This window comes from Coregonus clupeaformis, chromosome 20 (genome assembly GCF_020615455.1).
Source record: "Coregonus clupeaformis isolate EN_2021a chromosome 20, ASM2061545v1, whole genome shotgun sequence".
NCBI lineage: Eukaryota > Metazoa > Chordata > Actinopteri > Salmoniformes > Salmonidae > Coregonus > Coregonus clupeaformis.
Window position 1 is genome coordinate 48,203,481 of NC_059211.1, and position 21,354 is coordinate 48,224,834.

Here is a 21,354-nt window from a genome sequence, read left to right on the forward strand (position 1 = left end):
GTTGATGGTTCGTCGGAGGGCATAGCGGTATTTCTTATAAGTGTCCGGGTTAGAGTCCCGCTCCTTGAAGGAGGCAGCTCTACCCTTTAGGATGTTGCCTGTAATCCATGGCTTCTAGTTGGGGTATGTACGTACGGTCAATGTGGGGACAACGTCATCGATGCACTTATTGATGAAGCCAGTGACTGATGTGGTGTACTCCTCAATGCCATCGGAAGATATATTCCAGTCTGTGCTAGCAAAACAGTCCTGTAACTTAGCATCTGTGTCATCTGACCACTTCTTTATTGACCGAGTCACTGGTGCTTCCTGCTTTAGTTTTTGCTTATAAGCAGGAATCAGGAGGATAGAGTTATGGTCAGATTTGAAAAATGGAGGGCGAGGGGGAGCTTTGTACGCGTCTCTGTGTGTGGAGTAAAGGTGGTCTAGTGTTTTTTTCCCTCTGGTTGCACATTTAACATGCTGGTAGAAATTAAGCAAAACGGATTTAAGTTTCCCTGCATAAAAGTCCCCGGCCAATAGGAGCGCCGCCTCTGGATGAGCATCTTCCTGTTTGCTTATGGCCTTATACAGCTCATTGAGTGCGGTCTTAGTGACAGCATAGGTTTGTGGTGGTAAGTAGACAGCTACGAAAAATATAGATGAAAACTCTCTTGGTAAATAGTGTGGTCTACAGCTTATCATGGGATACTCTACATCAGGCGAGCAAAACCTTAATATTAGATTTTGTGCACCAGCTGTTGTTTACAAATATACACAGACCGCCACCCCTTGTCTTACCGGAGGCAGCTGTTCTATCTTTCCGATGCGGCGTATATCCCACCAGCTGTATGTTATCCATGTCCTCGTTCAGCCACGACTCGGTGAAACATAAGATATTACAGTTTTTAATGTCCCGTTGGTAGGATATCCTTGATCGTAGTTTGTCTATTTTGTTATCCAATGATTGTACATTGGCTAATACGACTGATGGTAGAGGCAGATTACCCACTCGCCGTCAGATCCTTACAAGGCACACTGACCTACGTCCACGATATCTCTGTCTCTTTCTCATGCAAATGACGGGGATTTGGGCCTTGTCAGGTGTCTGAAGAAAATCCTTAGCGTCCGACTCGTTAAAGAAAAAATCTTCGTCCAGTACGAGGTGAGTAATCGCTGTCATGACATCCAGAAGCTCTTTTCGGTCATAAGAGATGGTTTCAGAAACATTATGTACAAAATAAGTTACAAATAACGCGAAAATACACACACACAATAGCACAATTGGTTAGGTGCCCGTAAAACGGCAGCCATCTCCTCCGGCGCCATTCTTTTCTCTGTGAACCGTACATGTTACAGACAACATATTGGTGTCATTATACTCCTTATAGTGTGCTCTCAAATATGGACTATGTCTGGATTCTGAAATACAAATGTTCACATTAATTTATTCAACATAAAAAATATTAATATGAATATCTCAAAACTACCCTTTTTGATATTTTTTTTTTTTACAGATTTTTTTGAACATTATACTCTTCAAACACATTACATTTCCAGAGTGGGCTCTCTGGTACTTTTAATGATATGACCCATTCTTTACATAGAAATTGACATTATAGGCAATTAATCACAGCCCTCCTTTAGGATTGCACATTCAGCAAATCACGAGCAGAGGGAGTTCCCATTTACCAGTCACTGTTGGCGGTGCTCTTAAAATGTATCATAACTTTAGAATTAGCAGAAAGCCAACTCTGGAAATGTGATGTACTTGTAGAGTATATTGTTCCAAGCAATATGTCTTAAAATGAACAAAATCAAAAAGGGTAGTTCTGAGATATTCATATTGTATTTTAATGTTGAATAAATTCATGTGAAAATGTGTATTTCAGAATATAGACAAAGTCCATATGTTGGAGCACACTATGACACCAAGATGTTGTGACAAATAAAATAAGATTTTTAGATTCTCCCACAATAATAAGCCCAGTGTGATTGGTTTGAACAGCTGTTCAAGTATGCTACATGTACTTAGCTTTATGATACAGTATCTCTAAAACAACGCTTTTTATCAGAGGTGTAAAGTACTTAAGTAAAAATACTTTAAAGTACTAGTTAAGTAGTCTTTTAGGGTTGCTTTGCTGGTGACACTGTCTGTGATGTATTTAGAATTCAAGGCACACTTAACCAGCATGGCTACCACAGCGATACGCCATCCCATCTGGTTTGCGCTTAGTGGGACTGTCATTTGTTTTTCAACAGGACAATGACCCAAAACACACCTCCGAAACATGACCCGCCAAACCGCGCTTCTTAACACCCGCCCACTTAACCCGGAAACCAGCTTCACCAATGTGTCGGAGGAAACACTGTTCAACTGATGACCAACGTCAGTCTGCAGGCGCCGGGCCTGCCACAAGGAGTCGCTAGAGCGCAATAAGCCAAGTAAAGCCCCCCGCCAAACCCTCCCCTAATCTGGATGACGCTGGGCCAATTGTGCGCCGCCCTATGGGACTCCCGGTCACAGCCGGTTGTGACACAGCCTGATATTGAACCCGGGTATGTAGTGACGCCTCAAGCACTAGGATGCAGTGCCTTAGACCGCTGCACCACTCGGGAGGCCTACTATATTTTTGACTACTTTTACTTTTACTCCACTACATTTTCCCTGACACCCAAAAGTACTCGTTACATTTTGAATGCTTAGCAGGACAGGAAAATGGTCCAATTCAAGCACTTATCAAGAGAACATCCCAAGTCATCCGTACTGCCTCTGATCTGATGGACTCACTAAACACACATGCTTCGTTTGTAAATGATGTCTGAGTGTTAGAGTGTGCCCCTGGCTATATGTAAATAAAAAAATAAGAAAATGTTGCAGTCTGGTTTGCTTAGTATAAGACATTTGAAATGATTTATACTTTTACTTTGATACTTAAGTATATTTTAGCAATTACATTTACTTTTGATACTTAAGTATATTTAAAACCAAATACTTTGGACTTTTACTCAAGTAGTACTTTACTGTGTGACTTTCACTTTTACTTGAGTCATTTTCTATTAAGGTATCTTTACTTTTACTCAAGTATGACAATTGGGTACGTTTTCCACCACTGCTTTTTATTGCTAAGCAGGTGAAACAATTTATTTTGTCCATGAGAAAATACATTATTAATGTTATTTGGTGCGTTCGACATTGCAGACGACTTTAAAGGAGAGTCGAGACTGACTGATCTACAAATCACCTTGCATCCTAAATAACTACTCAATATTTTTTGTAGATCAGTCAGTAACAATTTACCCATGATACATCACGGTTTTGATGCTCTTGAACACAGCCATTGTGACCGAGGAATATGTTTTACTGGACATCTTCCACCATGTTTTGAATATCCAATGAAATCGTCAACAGACATCTATTCGATCCAATGAAAACGCTTGTTTTACTGAGGTTCATGGAACACAAATCCGGGCGTGCGTTCAGTTCACTTGAACGTTTGCTACGTTGCAGAACGGTTTGTTCTGAACGCACGTTTTTCCAAAACGTTATTGTATGTTATTGAACAGACTTTGAGATACGTTTGCCCCGTCGGTGGGTGCTCCGGGTGTGGCTTGAAGCAATGAGCGACGGTTGAACCCACAACCCAACCAACCCCTCCCCGTTTTCAACTGGTCGTTCAGTACAGCGCTGTTTCCGTTCAATTGAACGTTCTATTACGTTTTTATGTACTGAACGCAGCCCGAGTTTCACATGTCATCAGCTGTCAAGACACTGAAGCTACGTACACGCGTGTGTAGCTAACACTACGAAAATAAACTTCAGATAATTGAAGAGATGGTGAGTAGCTAAATGTTTTGCTGTAGCCACTTGCACCCAGCATGTAAAGTTTCGCTAGCTAAATGCTTGTAGCTAGCTTTTAGCCACTGCTACACGTCTCTGACTACAAAATAGTTAGCCTAGCTAGCTAGCTTAGCATTATGAGCTACCTGTAGTTAGCTAGCTAGCTATAGTTCTCCAGTTACAGTTGCTGCTTCGGGTTCCCTACAAGTTGATAGCTGTCTGCGTGTCAGTTTGAAGTTAGCTAGCAGCATAAATAGCTATTTCCATTCATTTTACTAGTAGCATGTACACGTTGCACAAGTTAGCCAGCTTGCTTGGGCTGCTATCATGGATGGTTACCTTCAACCTTCACAGCCACTTTTCCCCTTGTCGTTGCTATCTTGGGCAATTTCTTTCCTTGGCTTTAGAGGATTTGGTTTCTTCCTTGAAAAGTTGAATGACTTGACACTGTAGGAAGTGCGCCCCCCACCCTCTGACAGATGTAACGTTAGTAGAGACTCCTTTGAGATGCACAGCAGCTGATTAATCGGGAAACTCCATGTTGGCTGTCTATAAAAGTTGTGTTGACAAATTTTTGTACTTTAGTTTGATTAACCAATGGTGTGTATATGTGTGTTTCTCACTGACCAGGCGCTGATTGGAGTGCAGCTGGTGGTCAGCTTGCTGGCTGCTAGCATCATGCAGAGAATGGCTCCACACTGTTCCTTTGCCCGCTGGCTCCTGTGCAATGGCAGGTAAAGTCACGTACACAAATGTCATATACAGAAGTGGCTTTGGAGATGGGGTGTAGAGACGTCTTGATAATGTAGACATCATGGTAAGGGTCTGACATTCCTGGTATGGTCATGATAAACTCTTAGCCCTTATCATTGTAAATTGATTTGAAAGAACAACTGTGACCCTACTACTAGCTAATAACTTACTTGCGGTGTATATATATTTTTAAACAAATCTAACTTGATCCTTTCAGCCTGTTCCGGTTCAAACACCCCTCTGAGGGAGAGCTGTGTGCCCTAGCTGGAAAACAGATGCCCAGCAAGCCCAGCAAGAGAGACAGGTGGGAGGGGGCATGATGATACAGTACAACTGGTGTCTGCTGCCTGTGTATCACTGTTATGATAGTAGACGGCTGTTAAAGGGAAGATTTGCTGACTACTTCTGTTTTGTAGGAGACAGAATGGGGACAACAAGCCTCTCACAGTTCCCAAGGACATCGACCTTCACTTAGAAAAAGCTCCGGTCGGCGTCCTTGATGCCCTTGGTAAATAAACAAAAGCACTACTTGTAAAAAAAAAGGCCATGCCTGTGTTTAGGACTTCCCCACAGTCCCTTTAGGGTGGATATCTCTCCATCTTAGCTGTCAATCACAGCCCTTTGTTTTCGGCCAATCAGTGGGGTTGGACACGCATGTGGACTCTGCACCCGCCCGTTATAGCTCAGAGTTTTATTGACGTCGCAAGAAGAGAACACAAGTTTTGGCTGGTGACCAAGTTTACTGTTTACTCAAGAAAGTAAGTTGTGGGGTCTACTACTACTTTTATGCCGTTTAGCGATGCTTAGCTGTTTATATTTAATTTCCTACATTTGTAACTGTATTGTAGTACTACTGTTATCCTGCAGCTAATTCCCTTGAATATTTCAGATGGCCTACCGCTGGTGCATATTGTGTATATCATTATTGCATTGCTTGCATAAGTATTTATGCACAATATGTTAGTTTAGAAATTATTATAGTGTAGCTTGCAGTGTATGCACATTCTACCACTGTGCATTCATGGTTCGCGCTAGTGCTAGAACCTGATAGAAGTTTCAGAGACGGTCCTCGATGCTCGCACATGCACAGTCTGATGTACAACTGTGGGTCCAGAGACAGACCAGATAAGATCTACTATAGTAATGCAGCAATACAACAGGATCTGCACATAATGGCATTACATACACACATAGCAGAGAGAGAGAGAGAACTAATTACTCGGGACAGGCACGATTTATAGCCCTCTCTCTCTGGCCTGATGTAGATCTTATCTGATCTCTCTGGTGCCATAGAGTCGTACATCAGACTGTGCATGCGCGAGCTTCGAGGACCTTCCGAAACTTCTAGAAACTCGCCATGGCATAGCACTAGCGCAAACCATGAATGCGCAGCGGTAGAATGTGCAAACATTACAAGCTATACAATAACCATTTCTAAACGAACATATTGTGCATAAATACTCATGCAAGCAATGCAATAATGATATACACGATTTGCACCACCAGTAGGCCATCCTAAATATACAAGGGAATTGGCTGCAGAATAACAATAGTACTACAATTACAAATGGAGGAAAGTAACTATAAGCAACTATAAATAGATAAGCATTGTTAAACAGCATAAAACCCCAGTAGTAGACCCCACAACTTACTTTCTTGGATGCGTGCACAATGTTCCAAGAGTAAAGAGTAAACTTGGTCACCAGCCAAAACCTGTGTCCTCTTCTTGTGAAGTTGCTAGAACTGGCAGGTGCAGTGTCCACATGCGTGTCCAAGCCCACTGATTGGCTGAAAACTAAGGGCTATGATGGATAGATATCCACCCTAAAGGGACTGTGGGGAATGTCCCGTGCAAAGGCAAGGCCTTTTTTACAGCCGTCCTTAGATTTCTTATGGAAATCCAAACAACTTGGAAAAGTTGTCTAATCTGGGGGGTTCTATTAAGTTATATGGAATTGTTTTAAGAAGGTCATACCAAGGATCATTTAGCTATTTGATTTTGAATTTTAAGACCCCTCGAAGTATAAAAAATAAATATAAAAAAACGTATTTGGTCTTAGCACTATTAGTCCATACAAATGCATTGAATAACAGATTCACTACATGGAACAACAGGTAGTCCCCAAAAAATATCAAAAGGAAGTTTGTTCAGAAGTGTCTCTCCTATATCTGAGAGATATAAGACATTTATTTTGACACCCCATATTTTTGGCATTAAACAGTCTCCATATATACTTCCATTCATTTTTTTCAACTGGTACCGGGGGACCTTCAGACGAGTCTTGTGAGGCCTGTGGGCGTCCTAGATCAAAACAACCGACGTGCATGTTCGTGAGAGTCTCACATTTGCACAGAGGGTAATATTAGTCTGTAGCCCAAACAGTTTGGACGTTACAGACAGAAGTTGGTAGATCGGCTGTACCAACTTTAGACGATCCGGAGACAGGGGCAGGCTAGGCCCCGGAGACGAAGTCAGGTGGTCTTCGAGGTGCGACGAATGGAGGGTCGTCCAGTGCAGGAGTTGGGCGGCCCCCCAGAACTGAAGACAGCAGCCATCCTGGGTCAGGGAACGGTGGTCCCCCAGGTCAGAGGGCTGAGGGTCTAGTAGGGCAGGAAACTTGGGACCTGACAGGGCAGGGGACTTGAAACCAAGACTGAGGACTGCAAGCCAGGAATAGCGGGAGGCTGCAAACCTAGCTGAGCAGGGAACTTGCAGCCTAGCGCTAGGACAGGCTGTGAACTGGCTAGAGGCAGGGACTGCACACCTAGAGGGCCTAGAACTAGGATAAGTGGTTTGGCATGTAGCACTGAGCTGACTGCTTGCCGACTGAGGGCAGAGGCTGCAGACCTAGTGGTGCAGAGAACTTATAGCCTGGCGGAGCAGTGGACTGAGTGGACTGGTACAGTGGACTGGTACACCATCACTAGGTCAGAATCCAGAGATTCGAAGGACCATGAAAAATCGTCTGAGCGGTCGGCTGTGAATACCCTCACCTGCTAGTACTTAATGCTGATTAAGGTTCTGACTCACTACAGGCTGTCCGGAAAGAACAAGGCAGATGTGTCCATATCCAGAGTTGTATTATCTCTTGATCACCACCACACAGTTGCACGCACACACACATATCATAGAAGTAATCTTTGTGAAACAATTAGGAATAGACTTGTGGTTCTACAATGCATTGTAAAACTGTTCATTTTTCCTATTTTGTTGCATTACAACCTGTAATTTAAATTGATTTTATTTGGATTTCATGTAATGGACATACACAAAATAGTCAAAATGGGTGAAGTGAAATGAAAAAAATTACTTATTTCAAAAATATAAATAACGAAAAAGTGGTGCGTGCATATGTATTCACCCCCTTTGCTATGAAGCCCCTAAATAAGATCTGGTGCAAACAATTACCTTCAGAAGTCACATAATTAGTTAAATAAAGTCCACCTGTGTGCAATCTAAGTGTCACATGATCTGTCACATGATTTCAGTATATACAGTGGGGTGAACAAGTATTTGATACACTGCTGATTTTGCAGGTTTTCCTACTTACAAAGCATGTAGAGGTCTGTAATTTTTTATCATAGGTACACTTCAACTGTGAGAGACGGAATCAAAAAAAAAATCCAGAAAATCACATTGTATGATTTTTAAGTAATTAATTTGCATTTTATTGCATGACATGCAGTGGGGAAAAAAAGTAATTAGTCAGCCACCAATTGTGCAGATGAGAGGCCTGTAATTTACATCATAGGTACACGTCAACTATGACAGACAAATTGAGGAAAAAAAATCCAGAGAATCACATTGTAGGATTTTTAATGAATTTATTTGCAAATTATGGTGGAAAATAAGTATTTGGTCACCTACAAACAAGCAAGATTTCTGGCTCTCACAGACCTGTAACTTCTTCTTTAAGAGGCTCCTCTGTCCTCCACTCGTTACCTGTATTAATGGCACCTGTTTGAACTTGTTATCAGTATAAAAGACACCTGTCCACAACCTCAAACAGTCACACTCCAAACTCCACTATGGCCAAGACCAAAGAGCTGTCAAAGGACACCAGAAACAAAATTGTAGACCTGCACCAGGCTGGGAAGACTGAATCTGCAATAGGTAAGCAGCTTGGTTTGAAGAAACCAACTGTGGGAGCAATTATTAGGAAATGGAAGACATACAAGACCACTGATAATCTCCCTCGATCTGGGGCTCCACGCAAGATCTCACCCCGTGGGGTCAAAATGATCACAAGAACGGTGAGCAAAAATCCCAGAACCACATGGGGGGACCTAGTGAATGACCTGCAGAGAGCTGGGACCAAAGTAACAAAGCCTACCATCAGTAACACACTACGCCGCCAGGGACTCAAATCCTGCAGTGCAAGACGTGTCCCCCTGCTTAAGCCAGTACATGTCCAGGCCCGTCTGAAGTTTGCTAGAGTGCATTTGGATGATCCAGAAGAGGATTGGGAGAATGTCATATGGTCAGATGAAACCAAAATAGAACTTTTTGGTAAAAACTCAACTCGTTGTGTTTGGAGGACAAAGAATGCTGAGTTGCATCCAAAGAACACCATACCTACTGTGAAGCTTGGGGGTGGAAACATCATGCTTTGGGGCTGTTTTTCTGCAAAGGGACCAGGACGACTGATCCGTGTAAAGGAAAGAATGAATGGGGCCATGTATCGTGAGATTTTGAGTGAAAACCTCCTTCCATCAGCAAGGGCATTGAAGATGAAACGTGGCTGGGTCTTTCAGCATGACAATGATCCCAAACACACCGCCCAGGCAACGAAGGAGTGGCTTCGTAAGAAGCATTTCAAGGTCCTGGAGTGGCCTAGCCAGTCTCCAGATCTCAACCCCATAGAAAATCTTTGGAGGGAGTTGAAAGTCTGTGTTGCCCAGCGACAGCTCCAAAACATCACTGCTCTTGAGGAGATCTGCATGGAGGAATGGGCCAAAATACCAGCAACAGTGTGTGAAAACCTTGTGAAGACTTACAGAAAACGTTTGACCTGTGTCATTGCCAACAAAGGGTATATAACAAAGTATTGAGAAACTTTTGTTATTGACCAAATACTTATTTTCCACCATAATTTGCAAATAAAATCAGAAAAAATCCTACAATGTGATTTTCTGGATTTGTTTTTCTCATTTTGTCTGTCATAGTTGACGTGTACCTATGATGAAAATTACAGGCCTCTCTCATCTTTTTAAGTGGGAGAACTTGCACAATTGGTGGCTGACTAAATACTTTTTTCCCCCACTGTAAGTATTTGATACATCAGAAAAGTAGAACTTAATATTTGGTACAGAAACCTTTGTTTGCAATTACAGAGATCATATGTTTCCTGTAGGTCTTGACTACATTTACATTACATTTTAGTCATTTAGCAGACGCTCTTATCCAGAGCGACTTACAGTTAGTGAGTGCATATATATATATATATATATTTTAAATTATTATTATATATATATTTTTTCATACTGGCCCCCCGTGGGAAACGAACCCACAACCCTGGCGTTGCAAACGCCATGCTCTACCAACTGAGCTACATCCCTGCCAGCCATTCCCTCCCATACCCTGGACGACGCTGGGCCAATTGTGCGCCGCCCCATGGGTCTCCCGGTCGCGGCCGGCTACGACAGAGCCTGGATTCGAACCAGGATCTCTAGTGGCACAGCTAGCACTGCGATGCAGTGCCTTAGACCACTGCGCCACTCGGGAGGTTTGCACACACTGCAGCAGGGATTTTGGCCCACTCCTCCATACAGACCTTCTCCAGATCCTTCAGGTTTCGGGGCTGTCGCTGGGCAATACGGACTTTCAGCTCCCTACAAATATTTTCTATTGGGTTCAGGTCTGGAGACTGGCTAGGCCACTCCAGGACCTTGAGATGCTTCTTACGGAGCCACTCCTTAGTTGCCCTGGCTGTGTGTTTCGGGTCGTTGTCATGCTGGAAGACCCAGCCACGACCCATCTTCAATGCTCTTACTGAGGGAAGGAGGTTGTTGGCCAAGATCTCGCGATACATGGCCCCATCCATCCCCCCTCAATACGGTGCAGTCGTCCTGTCCCCTTTGCAGAAAAGCATCCCCAAAGAATGATGTTTCCACCTCCATGCTTCACGGTTGGGATGGTGTTCTTGGGGTTGTACTCATCCTTCTTCTTCCTCCAAACACGGCGAGTGGAGTTTAGACCAAAAAGCTCTATTTTTGTCTCATCAGACCACATGACCTTCTCCCATTCCTCCTCTAGATCATCCAGATGGTCATTGGCAAACTTCAGACGGGCCTGGACATGTGCTGGCTTGAGCAGGGGGACCTTGCGTGCGCTGCAGGATTTTAATCCATGACGGCGTAGTGTGTTACTAATGGTTTTCTTTGAGACTGTGGTCCCAGCTCTCTTCAGGTCATTGACCAGGTCCTGCCGTGTAGTTCTGGGCTGATCCCTCACCTTCCTCATGATCATTGATGCCCCACGAGGTGAGATCTTGCATGGAGCCCCAGACCGAGGGTGATTGACCGTCATCTTGAACTTCTTCCATTTTCTAATAATTGCGCCAACAGTTGTTGCCTTCTCACCAAGCTGCTTGCCTATTGTCCTGTAGCCCATCCCAGCCTTGTGCAGGTCTACAATTGTATCCCTGATGTCCTTACACAGCTCTCTGGTCTTGGCCATTGTGGAGAGGTTGGAGTCTGTTTGTTTGAGTGTGTGTGGACAGGTGTCTTTTATACAGGTAACGAGTTCAAACAGGTGCAGTTAATACAGGTAATGAGTGGAGAACAGGAGGGCTTCTTAAAGAAAAACTAACAGGTCTGTGAGAGCCGGAATTCTTACTGGTTGGTAGGTGATCAAATACTTATGTCATGCAATAAAATGAAAATTAATTACTTAAAAATCATACAATGTGATTTTCTGGATTTTTGTTTTAGATTCCGTCTCTCACAGTTGAAGTGTACCTATGATAAAAATTACAGACCTCTACATGCTTTGTAAGTAGGAAAACCTGCAAAATCGGCAGTGTATCAAATACTTGTTCTCGAAACTGTATACACCTGTTCTGAAAGGCCCCAGAGTCTGCAACACCACTAAGCAAGGGGCACCACCAAGCAAGCGGCACCATGAAGACCAAGGAGCTCTCCAAACAGGTTGTGGAGAAGTAGAGATCAGGGTTGGGTTATTTAAACAAATCAGAAACTTTTAACATCCCACGGAGCACCATTAAATCCATTATTAAAAATTTGAAAGAATATGGCACCACAACAAACCTGCAAAGAGAGGGTCGCCCACCAAAACTCACTGACCAGGCAAGGAGGGCATTAATCAGAGAGGCAACAAAGAAACCAAAGATAACCCTGAAGGAGCTGCAAAGCTCCACAGCGGAGATTGGAGTATCTGTCCATAGGACCACTTTAAGCCGTACACTCCATAGAGCTGGGCTTTACGGAAGAGTGGCCAGAAAAAGCCATTACTTAAAAAATAAATAATAATAAGCGAACACGTTTGGTGTTCGCCAAAAGGCATGTGGGAGACTCCCCAAATATATGGAAGAAGGTACTCTGGTCAGATGAGACTAAAATTGAGCTTTTTTGCCATCAAGGAAAACGCTATGTCTGGCGCAAACCCATCTGCAGTAGTTTATGTGTCGGGGGGCTGGGGTTAGTTGGTTATACCTGGAGTACTTCTCCTGTCTTATCCAGTGTCCTGTGTGAATTTAAGTATGCTCTCTCTAATTCTCTCGTTCTCTCTTTCTCTCTGAGAACCTGAGCCCTAGGACCATACGTCAGGACTACCGGGCATGCTGACACCTTGCTGTCCCCAGTCCGCCTGGCCTTGCTGCTATTCCAGTTTCAACTGTTCTGCCTGCGGTTACGAAACCCCTACCTGTCCCAGACCTGCTGTTTTCAACTCTTAATGATCGGCTATGAAAAGCCAACTGAGAGACCTGAGCCCTAGGACCATACGTCGGGACTACCGGCCGTGGTGACTCCTTGCTGTCCCCAGTCCGCCTGGCCTTGCTGCTATTCCAGTTTCAACTGTTCTGCCTGCGGTTATGGAACCCCTACCTGTCCCAGACCTGCTGTTTTCAACTCTTAATGATCGGCTATGAAAAGCCAACTGAGATTTATTCCTGATTATTATTTGACCATGCTTGTCACTTATGAACATTTTTGAACATCTTGGCATGGTTCTGTTATAATCTCCACCCGGCACAGCCAGAAGAGGACTGGCCACCCCTCATAGCCTGGTTCCTCTCTAGGTTTCTTCCTAGGTTTTGGCCTTTCTATGGAGTTTTTCCTAGCCACCGTGCTTCTACACCTGCATTACTAGCTGTTTGGGGTTTTAGGCTGGGTTTCTGTACAGCACTTCGAGATATTAGCTGATGTAAGAAGGGCTATATAAAATAAAATTGATTGATTGATTGATCTCCCTGAGAACACCATCCCCACAGTGAAGCATGGTGGTGGCAGCATCATGCTGTGGGGATGTTTTTCATCGGCGGGGACTGGGAAACTGGTCAGAATTGAAGGAATGATGGATGGCGCTAAATACAGGGAAATTCTTGAGGGCATGTTGTGTAAATCAAATGATACAAACCCCCCAAAAATCTATTTTAATTCCAGGTTGTAAGGCAACAAAATAATTTAGGAATAATGCCAAGTGGGGTGAATACCTTCGCAAGCTTTCCCTCTTCTGATAACCAGGTGGCGACTCGCATCTCTGCATGTCTGGCAGACATATCAGTGTGGATGTCGGATCACCACCTCAAGCTGAACCTCGGCAAGACGGAGCTGCTCTTCCTCCCGGGGAAGGACTGCCCGCTCCATGATCTCGCCATCACGGTTGACATCTCCATTGTGTCCTCCTCCCAGAGTGCAAAGAACCTTGGTGTGACCCTGGACAATACCCTGTCGTTCTCCGCTAACATCAAAGTGGTGACCCGATCCTGCAGGTTCATGCTCTACAACATTCACAGAGTACAACCCTACCTTACACAGAAAGCGGCACAGGTCCTAATCCAGGCACTTGTCATCTCCCGTCTGGATTACTGCAACTCGCTGTTGGCTGGGCTCCCTGCCTGTGCCATTAAACCCCTTCAACTTAGCCAGAACGCTGCAGCCCGTCTGGTGTTCAACCTTCCCAAGTTCTCTCATGTCACCCCGCTCCTCCGCACACTCCACTGGCTTCCAGTTGAGGCTCGCATCTACTACAAGACCATGGTGCTTGCCTACGGAGCTGTGAGGGGAACGGCACCTCCTTACCTTCAGGCTCTGATCAGACCCTACACCCAAACGAGGGCACTACGTTCATCCACCTCTGGCCTGCTAGCCCCCCTACCTCTACGGAAGCACAGTTCCCGCTCAGCCCAGTCAAAGCTATTCGCTGCTCTGGCACCCCAATGGTGGAACAAGCTCCCCCACGACGCCAGGACAGTGGAGTCACTGACCACCTTCCGGAGACACTTGAAACCCTACCTCTTTAAGGAATACCTGGAATAGTATAAAGTAATCCTTCTTCCCCCACCCCCCCATAAAAAAATAATTTAAAAAAAGTGGTTGTCCCACTTGCTATCATAAGTTGAATGCACCAATTTGTAAATCGCTCTGGATAAGAGCATCTGCTAAATGATGTAAATGTAAATGCAAGCCACAGTATAGGGGAAAGGAAACCACTCAGACGAGCTCCAGCTAGCTGTTTTTTCACAGCTACTGCAGACTGAAATGCCCTCCAAGCCTTTGCTGGCTTTGTATTTTAGGCCTTATCGTTTCCTTACAATGTTTCTGATTTGCCTCTTCTTTCCTATTCTCAGTACTGCGATTCTTCCTGGAGTACCAGTGGTTGATTGACTTTGCAGTGTATGCCATGGGCATCTACCTTTTCACTGAGGGCTACTTCTGTGTAGTGGACCCCGCCAAGGAGGTCCACGTTGGGGCCATCTGGTGTGTGCTGACCGTTCTCTGTTGCCTGTATCCTTCAGTTCACCCTCACTCTGGAAGCCCACAATTGTATTACAATTTTGAAAAGTAATATTATAACCTATTCCTAAGAAAATAGCTCTAAGTATTATGTTACAATGTCAACTTAGACTGAAGTTGTACTCATTGTACTTGCCAATGTTATTACCATGTAAAAACAGTTTTAGTGTCACTTTCTACAAAGTGTGCCCCTGGTAAATGAATAACCCAAACATGCACCGTGCCAGAAATATTCAGATGCCTCAATATTGTGCTCCTCCTTAATTGGAGCTGTTTTGTTGTCGTGGGACTGTCCGGTTGTCCCTGTGTTTCCCTTAACTCTCTCTCACAGGAAAACCCTCCACTCCCTGATGGGCCACTATTTCAGGTCTGACGAGGGTGGCGAGCGCTCGGTGTGCCTGGCTTTTGGCTTCATGTCTCTGCTGGTGGCCATGCTGGTGCTGGTGGTCAGAGAGGACTACCTGGAGTTTGGCCTGGAGCCTGGTATGTCCACTACACTAACCCCTTCTACGACACGCCCCATTGGGCTATGTATAACACATTTATCAATGTTTTATTTAGTTCATTTTATCATTTCAGTTTGGGCTTTTTCATGCTTTTGTATTGCAGGTTTTAACAGTCTTTTTGACAACCTTGAGGTTTTTGCAAAACAGCAAGGCTTTGCTGAGTGGTCGTAAGTATCTTTTAGTTGGACAGTTTAAATTGATTTTCAAAAATGTCAATCACAACTTGGGTCCATAGAATAGTAGCCAGTCATTCATGGACTGACAATATGCTTTTAGTGATCTGTGTTGGCAAATGTGCCCCTTAATGTTTCCTATTATATTTGGACTCTCATCAGAGTCCCGGTGACCAAACTGACTGTGAAGTTTGGTCTGGCTGCCATCTGTGCTTTTATTGGTGCTTTGCTGGCCTTCCCTGGCCTCCGTCTAGCCCAGACCCACCTGGACGCAGTCCAGATGAACTCAGACCGCCCATTCATCCAGTAAGAACACACAAACACTGATTTTAACTGTGAAACAAAATAACCAACTGGCTCCACTGACTAGTAATGTCTTACTGTTTGGGTGTTGTTCCGTTTTCTGCTTCGCTTAGATTGCTGTTGCACATGAGCTTCCTGGCCCCAGTGGTCGTGATCGTGTTGTGGATCAAACCCATCGCTAGGGACTTCCTGGGGAATGCTCCCATGGGGAAGACCTCAGTCACCCTGTAAGTGTGTGTCTGTGTTTGTGTGTGTATACTTGCTGTATTCCACGCCTGTGTGTCCTCTGATTTCCTATACTCCAATGCAATATTACAAATGTGACCATTTGGCACCCTTGTGCTGATTCCTTCTCCAAGTGTTGACAGATCACCTCTGTGTGTGTGTTATCTCAGTATGTCAAGCGCGGTGTTTGACAGTGTTCGTCTGTGGACAGTGGTGGTGCTGTGCTGCCTGAGGCTGGCCCTCACCCGCTACCACTTGCAAGCCTACCTCAACCTGTCTCAGAAGTGGGTGGACCAGATGAAGAAGGAGGCAGGGCGCATCGCTGCCATCGACATCCAGAGGAAGGTCCGACACCACATCTAAATCGCAATGTTTTCATGTGAAAGGAATTCGTTGTTGTTTGGAGAACCAGATTAAACCCAAACCCATGAGTCTTTTGATGTGGTTGTCCTTCCAGGTAACCCGTGTGTTCTGCTACCTGACCATAGTCACCCTGCAGTACGTAGTCCCTGTTCTGCTCCTCCTCTTCTCCACCCTGGCTCTGAAGGCCCTGGGTAAGACGTGCTGTACCTAACATGGCAACAACTAGCTTTGAGGGAATGCTTTTTTATTCATAGCCTTTTCTAATATTTCTACTACTATACATTGTACTTTAGTTTCATTAGTTTATACACACTGCATATTTATTTATTTATACTGGATTCTTCACATATCTCACTCTAATATATCTACTGCTGTACATATCATTCTTAGCTGTTCTTGTGTAAATTCCCCCGATGTACATATGTATACAGTGCATTTGGAAAGTATTCAGACCCCTTTACTTTTTCCACATTTTGTTACGTTACAGCCTTATTCTAAAATGGATGAAATAGTTTTTTCCCCGCATCAATCTACACACAATACCCCATAATGACAAAGTAAAAACAAGTTGGAAAAATGGAAATAAAACATTTTAAGTAAGTATTCATACCCTTTACTCAGTACTTTGTTGAAGCACCTTTGGCAGCGATTACAGCCTCAAGTCTTCTTGGGTATGACACTACAAGCTTGGCACACCTGTATTTGGGGAGTTTCTTCCATTCTTTTCTGCAGATCCTCTCAAGCTCTGTCAGGTTGGATGGGGAGCGTCGCTGCACAGCTATTTTCAGGTCTCTCCAGAGATGTTCGATCAGGTTCAAGTCCGGGCACTGGCTGGGTCACTCAAGGACATTCAGAGACATTCAGCCACTCCTGCGTTGTCTTGGCTGTGTGCTTAGGGTCGTTGTCCTTTTGGAAGGTGAACCTTTGCCCCAGTCTGAGGTCCTGCGCGCTCTGGAGCAGGTTTTCATCAAGGATCTCTTTGTACTTTGCTCCGTTCATCTTTCCCTCAATCCTGACTAATCTCCCTGTCCCTGCCACTGAAAAGCATCCTCACAGCATGATGCTGCCACCACCAAGCTTCACCGTATGGATGGTGCCAGGTTTCCTACAGACGTGACGCTTGGCATTCAGGCCAAAGAGTTCAATCTTGGTTTCATCAGACCAGAGAATCTTGTTTCTCATGGTCTGAAGGTCCTTTAGGTGCCTTTTGGCAAACTCCTAGCAGGCTGTCATGTGCCTTTTACTGGCCACTCTACCATAAAGGCCTGATTGGAGTGCTGTAGAGAGGGTTGTCCTTCTGGAAGGTTCTCCCATCCCCACAGAGGAACTCTTGAGCTCTGTCAGAGTGACCATCGGGTTCTTGGTCACCTCCCTGACCAAGGCCCTTCTCCCCCGATTGCTCAGTTTGGCCGGGCGGCCAGCTCTAGGAAGAGTCTTGGTGGTTCCAAACGTCTTCCATTAAAGAATGATGGCGACCACTGTGTTCTTGGGGACCTTAAATGCTGCAGACATTTTTTGGTACGCTTCCCCAGATCTGTGCCTCACCACAATCCTGTCTCGGAGCTCTACGGACAATTCCTTCAACCTCATGGCTTGGTTTTTGCTCTGACATGCACTGTCAACTGTGGGACCTTATATAGACAGGTGTGTGCCTTTCCAAATCATGTCCAATCAATTGAATTTGGAAAAAAGAAAGGAAAACGCCACATACTGCTGCTCATGCTCCCTGGTGATATTTATTTATAACAACGTTTCGACCCTTAGGTCTTCATCAGGCATCCGTATCCCAGGTGGGGTGGAAGGTCCTATATATAGGGGCAGTGCTCAGTGACATCAATTCCTGAAACGAGGTAAAAAATGTATAACAGGTTCTCAATATTAACATTCAATGTATCAAAATATATGATCATACACAAGGAATGTGATCAATATTTACAATCAATTGAATTTACCACAGGTGGACTCCAATCAAGTTGGAGAAACATCTGAAGGATGAGCAATGGAAACAGGGCTCAATTTCGAGTCTCATAGCAAAGGGTCTGAATACTTATGTAAATAAGGTATTTAGGTTTTTTATTTTTAATACATTTGCAAAAATGTCTAAACCTGTTTTCACTTTGTCATTATGGGGTATTTTGTGTAGATTGATGAGGAAATAAATAAATTAATCAATTGTAGAATAAGGCTGTAACATAACAAAATGTGGAAAAGGTCAAGGGGTCTGAATACTTTCCGAATGCACTGTAGCTTCAGTGCTATTTGGGTTGTTAATTGGATTCGTCCCACTGTTCTTGATTTCTTGCTTTTTTTGGTTGTATTTTTCTTTACATTTTAGCTGTTTGACATTTGACTGCGTTGTCAGGAGCTAGAAACATAAGAATTTCGCTGCGCTGCTATAACACCTGCTAAACTGTGTACGCAAACAACAAACTCTCATTAGATTTTTAGTGAGGCCTTAGGTTGCACTCAGTGGCCCTCCGTAAATCCTGAGAATCTGCATTCTATAATTAAACAATATGGAGTTATGATAATATACAAACAGTTTCATCACAATGCTTGATCCATGGAAATGTAATGTACAGTTGAAGTCGGAAGTTTACATACACTTAGGTTGGAGCCATTAACTCGTTTTTCAACCACTCCACAAATGTCTTGTTAACAAACTATAGTTTTGGCAAGTCGGTTAGGACATCTACTTTGTGAATGACACAAGTAATTTTTCCAACAATTGTTTACAGACAGATTATTTCACTTATAATTCACTGTATCACAATTCCAGTGGGTCAGAAGTTTACATATACACTAAGTTGACTGTGCATTTAAACAGCTTGGAAAATTCCAGAAAATGATGTCATGGCTTTAGAAGCTTCTGATAGGCTAATTGACATAATTTGAGTCAATTGGAGGTGTACCTGTGGATGTATTTCAAGGCCTACCTTCAAACTCAGTGCCTCTTTGCTTGACATCATGGGAAAATCAAAAGAAATCAGCTAAGACCTCAAAAAAATAATTGTAGACCTCCACAAGTCTGGTTCATCCTTGGGAGCAATTTCCAAACGCCTAAAGGCACCACGTTCATCTGTACAAACAATAGTATGCAAGTATAAACACCATGGGACCACGCAGCCGTCATACCGCTCAGGAAGGAGACGCGTTCTGTCTCCTAGAGATGAACGTACTTTGGTGCGAAAAGTGAAAATCAATCCCAGAACAACAGCAAAGGACCTTGTGAAGATGCTGGAGGAAACGGGTGCAAAAGTATTTATATCCACAGTAAAACGAGTCCGAAGAACACCATCCCAACTGTGAAGCATGGGGGTGGCAGCATCATGCTGTGGGGGTGCTTTGCTGCAGGAGGGACTGGTGCACTTCACAAAATAGATGGCATCATGAGGAAGGAAAATTATGTGGATATATTGAAGCAACATCTCAAGACATCAGTCAGAAAGTTAAAGCTTGGTCGCAAATGGGTCTTCCAAATGGACAATGACCCCAAGCATACTTCCAAAGTTGTGGCAAAATGGCTTAAGGACAACAAAGTCAAGGAATTGGAGTGGCCATCACAAAGCCCTGACCTCAATCCTATAGAAAATGTGTGGGCAGAACTGAAAAAGCGTGTGCGAGCAAGGAGGCCTACAAACCTGACTCAGTTACACCAGCTCTGTCAGGAGGAATGGGCCAAAATTCACCCAACTTATTGTGGGAGGCTTGTGGAAGGCTACCCAAAACGTTTGACCCAGGTTAAACAGTTTAAAGGCAATGCTACCAAATACTAATTGAGTGTACGTAAACTTCTGACCCACTGGGAATGTGATGAAATAAATAAAAGCTGAAATAAATCATTCTGTACTATTATTCTGACATTTCACATTCTTAAAATAAAGTGGTGATCCTAACTGACCTAAGACAGGGAATTTTTACTAGGATTAAATGTCAGGAATTGTGAAAAACTGAGCTTAAATGTATTTGGCTAAGGTGTATGTAAACTTCCGACTTCAACTTTATGTCAATTGTGCTTTTCAAATGTCTCATTGTAACACCCATTGTTCCTACTGCCTTTTCTGTATCTCAGGTGACTTCTCGTGGAGTGGCGCAGAGCAGGCTCCGGGGGTGACCCCTGCCCTGGTAATGCCCACGGCCTCTCCCGTCCTGCCAGGGCTGGAGGAGGACGAGGAGGGGATGGAGGACATCGAGGAGGACATCCAGGCCACGGTGGCCCGTCTGACCGAGGGCTTCTCGGCCCTGCGCTCCGTCCTCACCCCCCTCTTCTTCAGAGGCCTGTTTGCCTTCCTCACCTGGTGGGTGGCCGCCTGCCAAGTCATCAGCAGCCTGTTTGGCATTTACTTCCACCAGTACCTCATGCAGAACTGAAGAGGACTACACTACCCACAATCCCTACCTAACACCAGCCCAGTGTGACTCTATGCAGTGTGTTCCAGGCAAGTCAAACTCAACACAACATATGGACAGGATGGGTGCTCCTGTGTCTGTTACTCTAACAAAGGTGTCACAGATATCAAAAGGAATGTGATGGTTTCTGACATGCTGACACCTTAATACTACTACCTTGTTGTCCTGTGGGCCCAGTCAGACCCTGTTTAATGGGGACTGGATTTTGTTCAACTGCTATGTGTCACATTTCTCTGTTTTAACAAGTGCATTTGAAGCCAGTGTTACCCTTAAAAAAAATGTTTTTCATCACATATCATTAAATGCTGCAAATGAGCTGTTTCTAGTGGGGAAAAGGTACCACTACTTCCAGCCTAGTTTGCTATTAGAGGCTGATTTCAGAAGTGCTTGATGCTTTGTTTATTTTGGTCCTTTAGTTCTGCTATACCGTACTGATTGTAATGAAGCCGTGGAGTTCAGTCTATTTAACAGTCATCACCACTGGACCCTCGCCTGTCCATTCTCCTTAATCATTAATTACCCACCTTTAAAACAAAGCACTGAGGATATGTTACTGTGTTTATTGGAGGGATTCAGTGAACAATTCTAAGTGCCTGGTAACTCAGGGATTTTGAATCAATGATAAGATATCTTTTTTTCCCAGCAAAATAGTAGACTGGTGATAAAAACAACTGTATCTGTAGCATTGAATAACAGTCCAGTCCACCCTGGATTTGGCAAATCTTACCTGTATTAGCAACCATATTTCAGTCCCAACATAGTGTGTTAGTTGAATCTGTTTGAACAAAGTATTTTCTGTATTTTTTTTGCTGCCAAACAATCA

At 44.0% G+C, this 21,354-nt stretch overlaps 1 protein-coding gene across 1 annotated transcript; it reads left to right on the forward strand.

The window, feature by feature from the left end:
• Positions 1 to 3,678: 3,678 nt before the first annotated feature.
• tmem161a (transmembrane protein 161A) lies at positions 3,679 to 20,911 on the forward strand. Its single transcript, XM_041839633.2, has 12 exons — positions 3,679 to 3,817; positions 4,451 to 4,554; positions 4,791 to 4,877; positions 4,990 to 5,081; positions 14,386 to 14,542; positions 14,883 to 15,034; positions 15,161 to 15,224; positions 15,393 to 15,536; positions 15,647 to 15,760; positions 15,929 to 16,103; positions 16,216 to 16,312; positions 20,194 to 20,911. The coding sequence occupies exons 1-12, from the start codon at positions 3,815 to 3,817 to the stop codon at positions 20,490 to 20,492; spliced, it is 1,488 nt and encodes a 495-aa protein (XP_041695567.1). The 5' UTR covers positions 3,679 to 3,814; the 3' UTR covers positions 20,493 to 20,911.
• Positions 20,912 to 21,354: the final 443 nt, after the last annotated feature.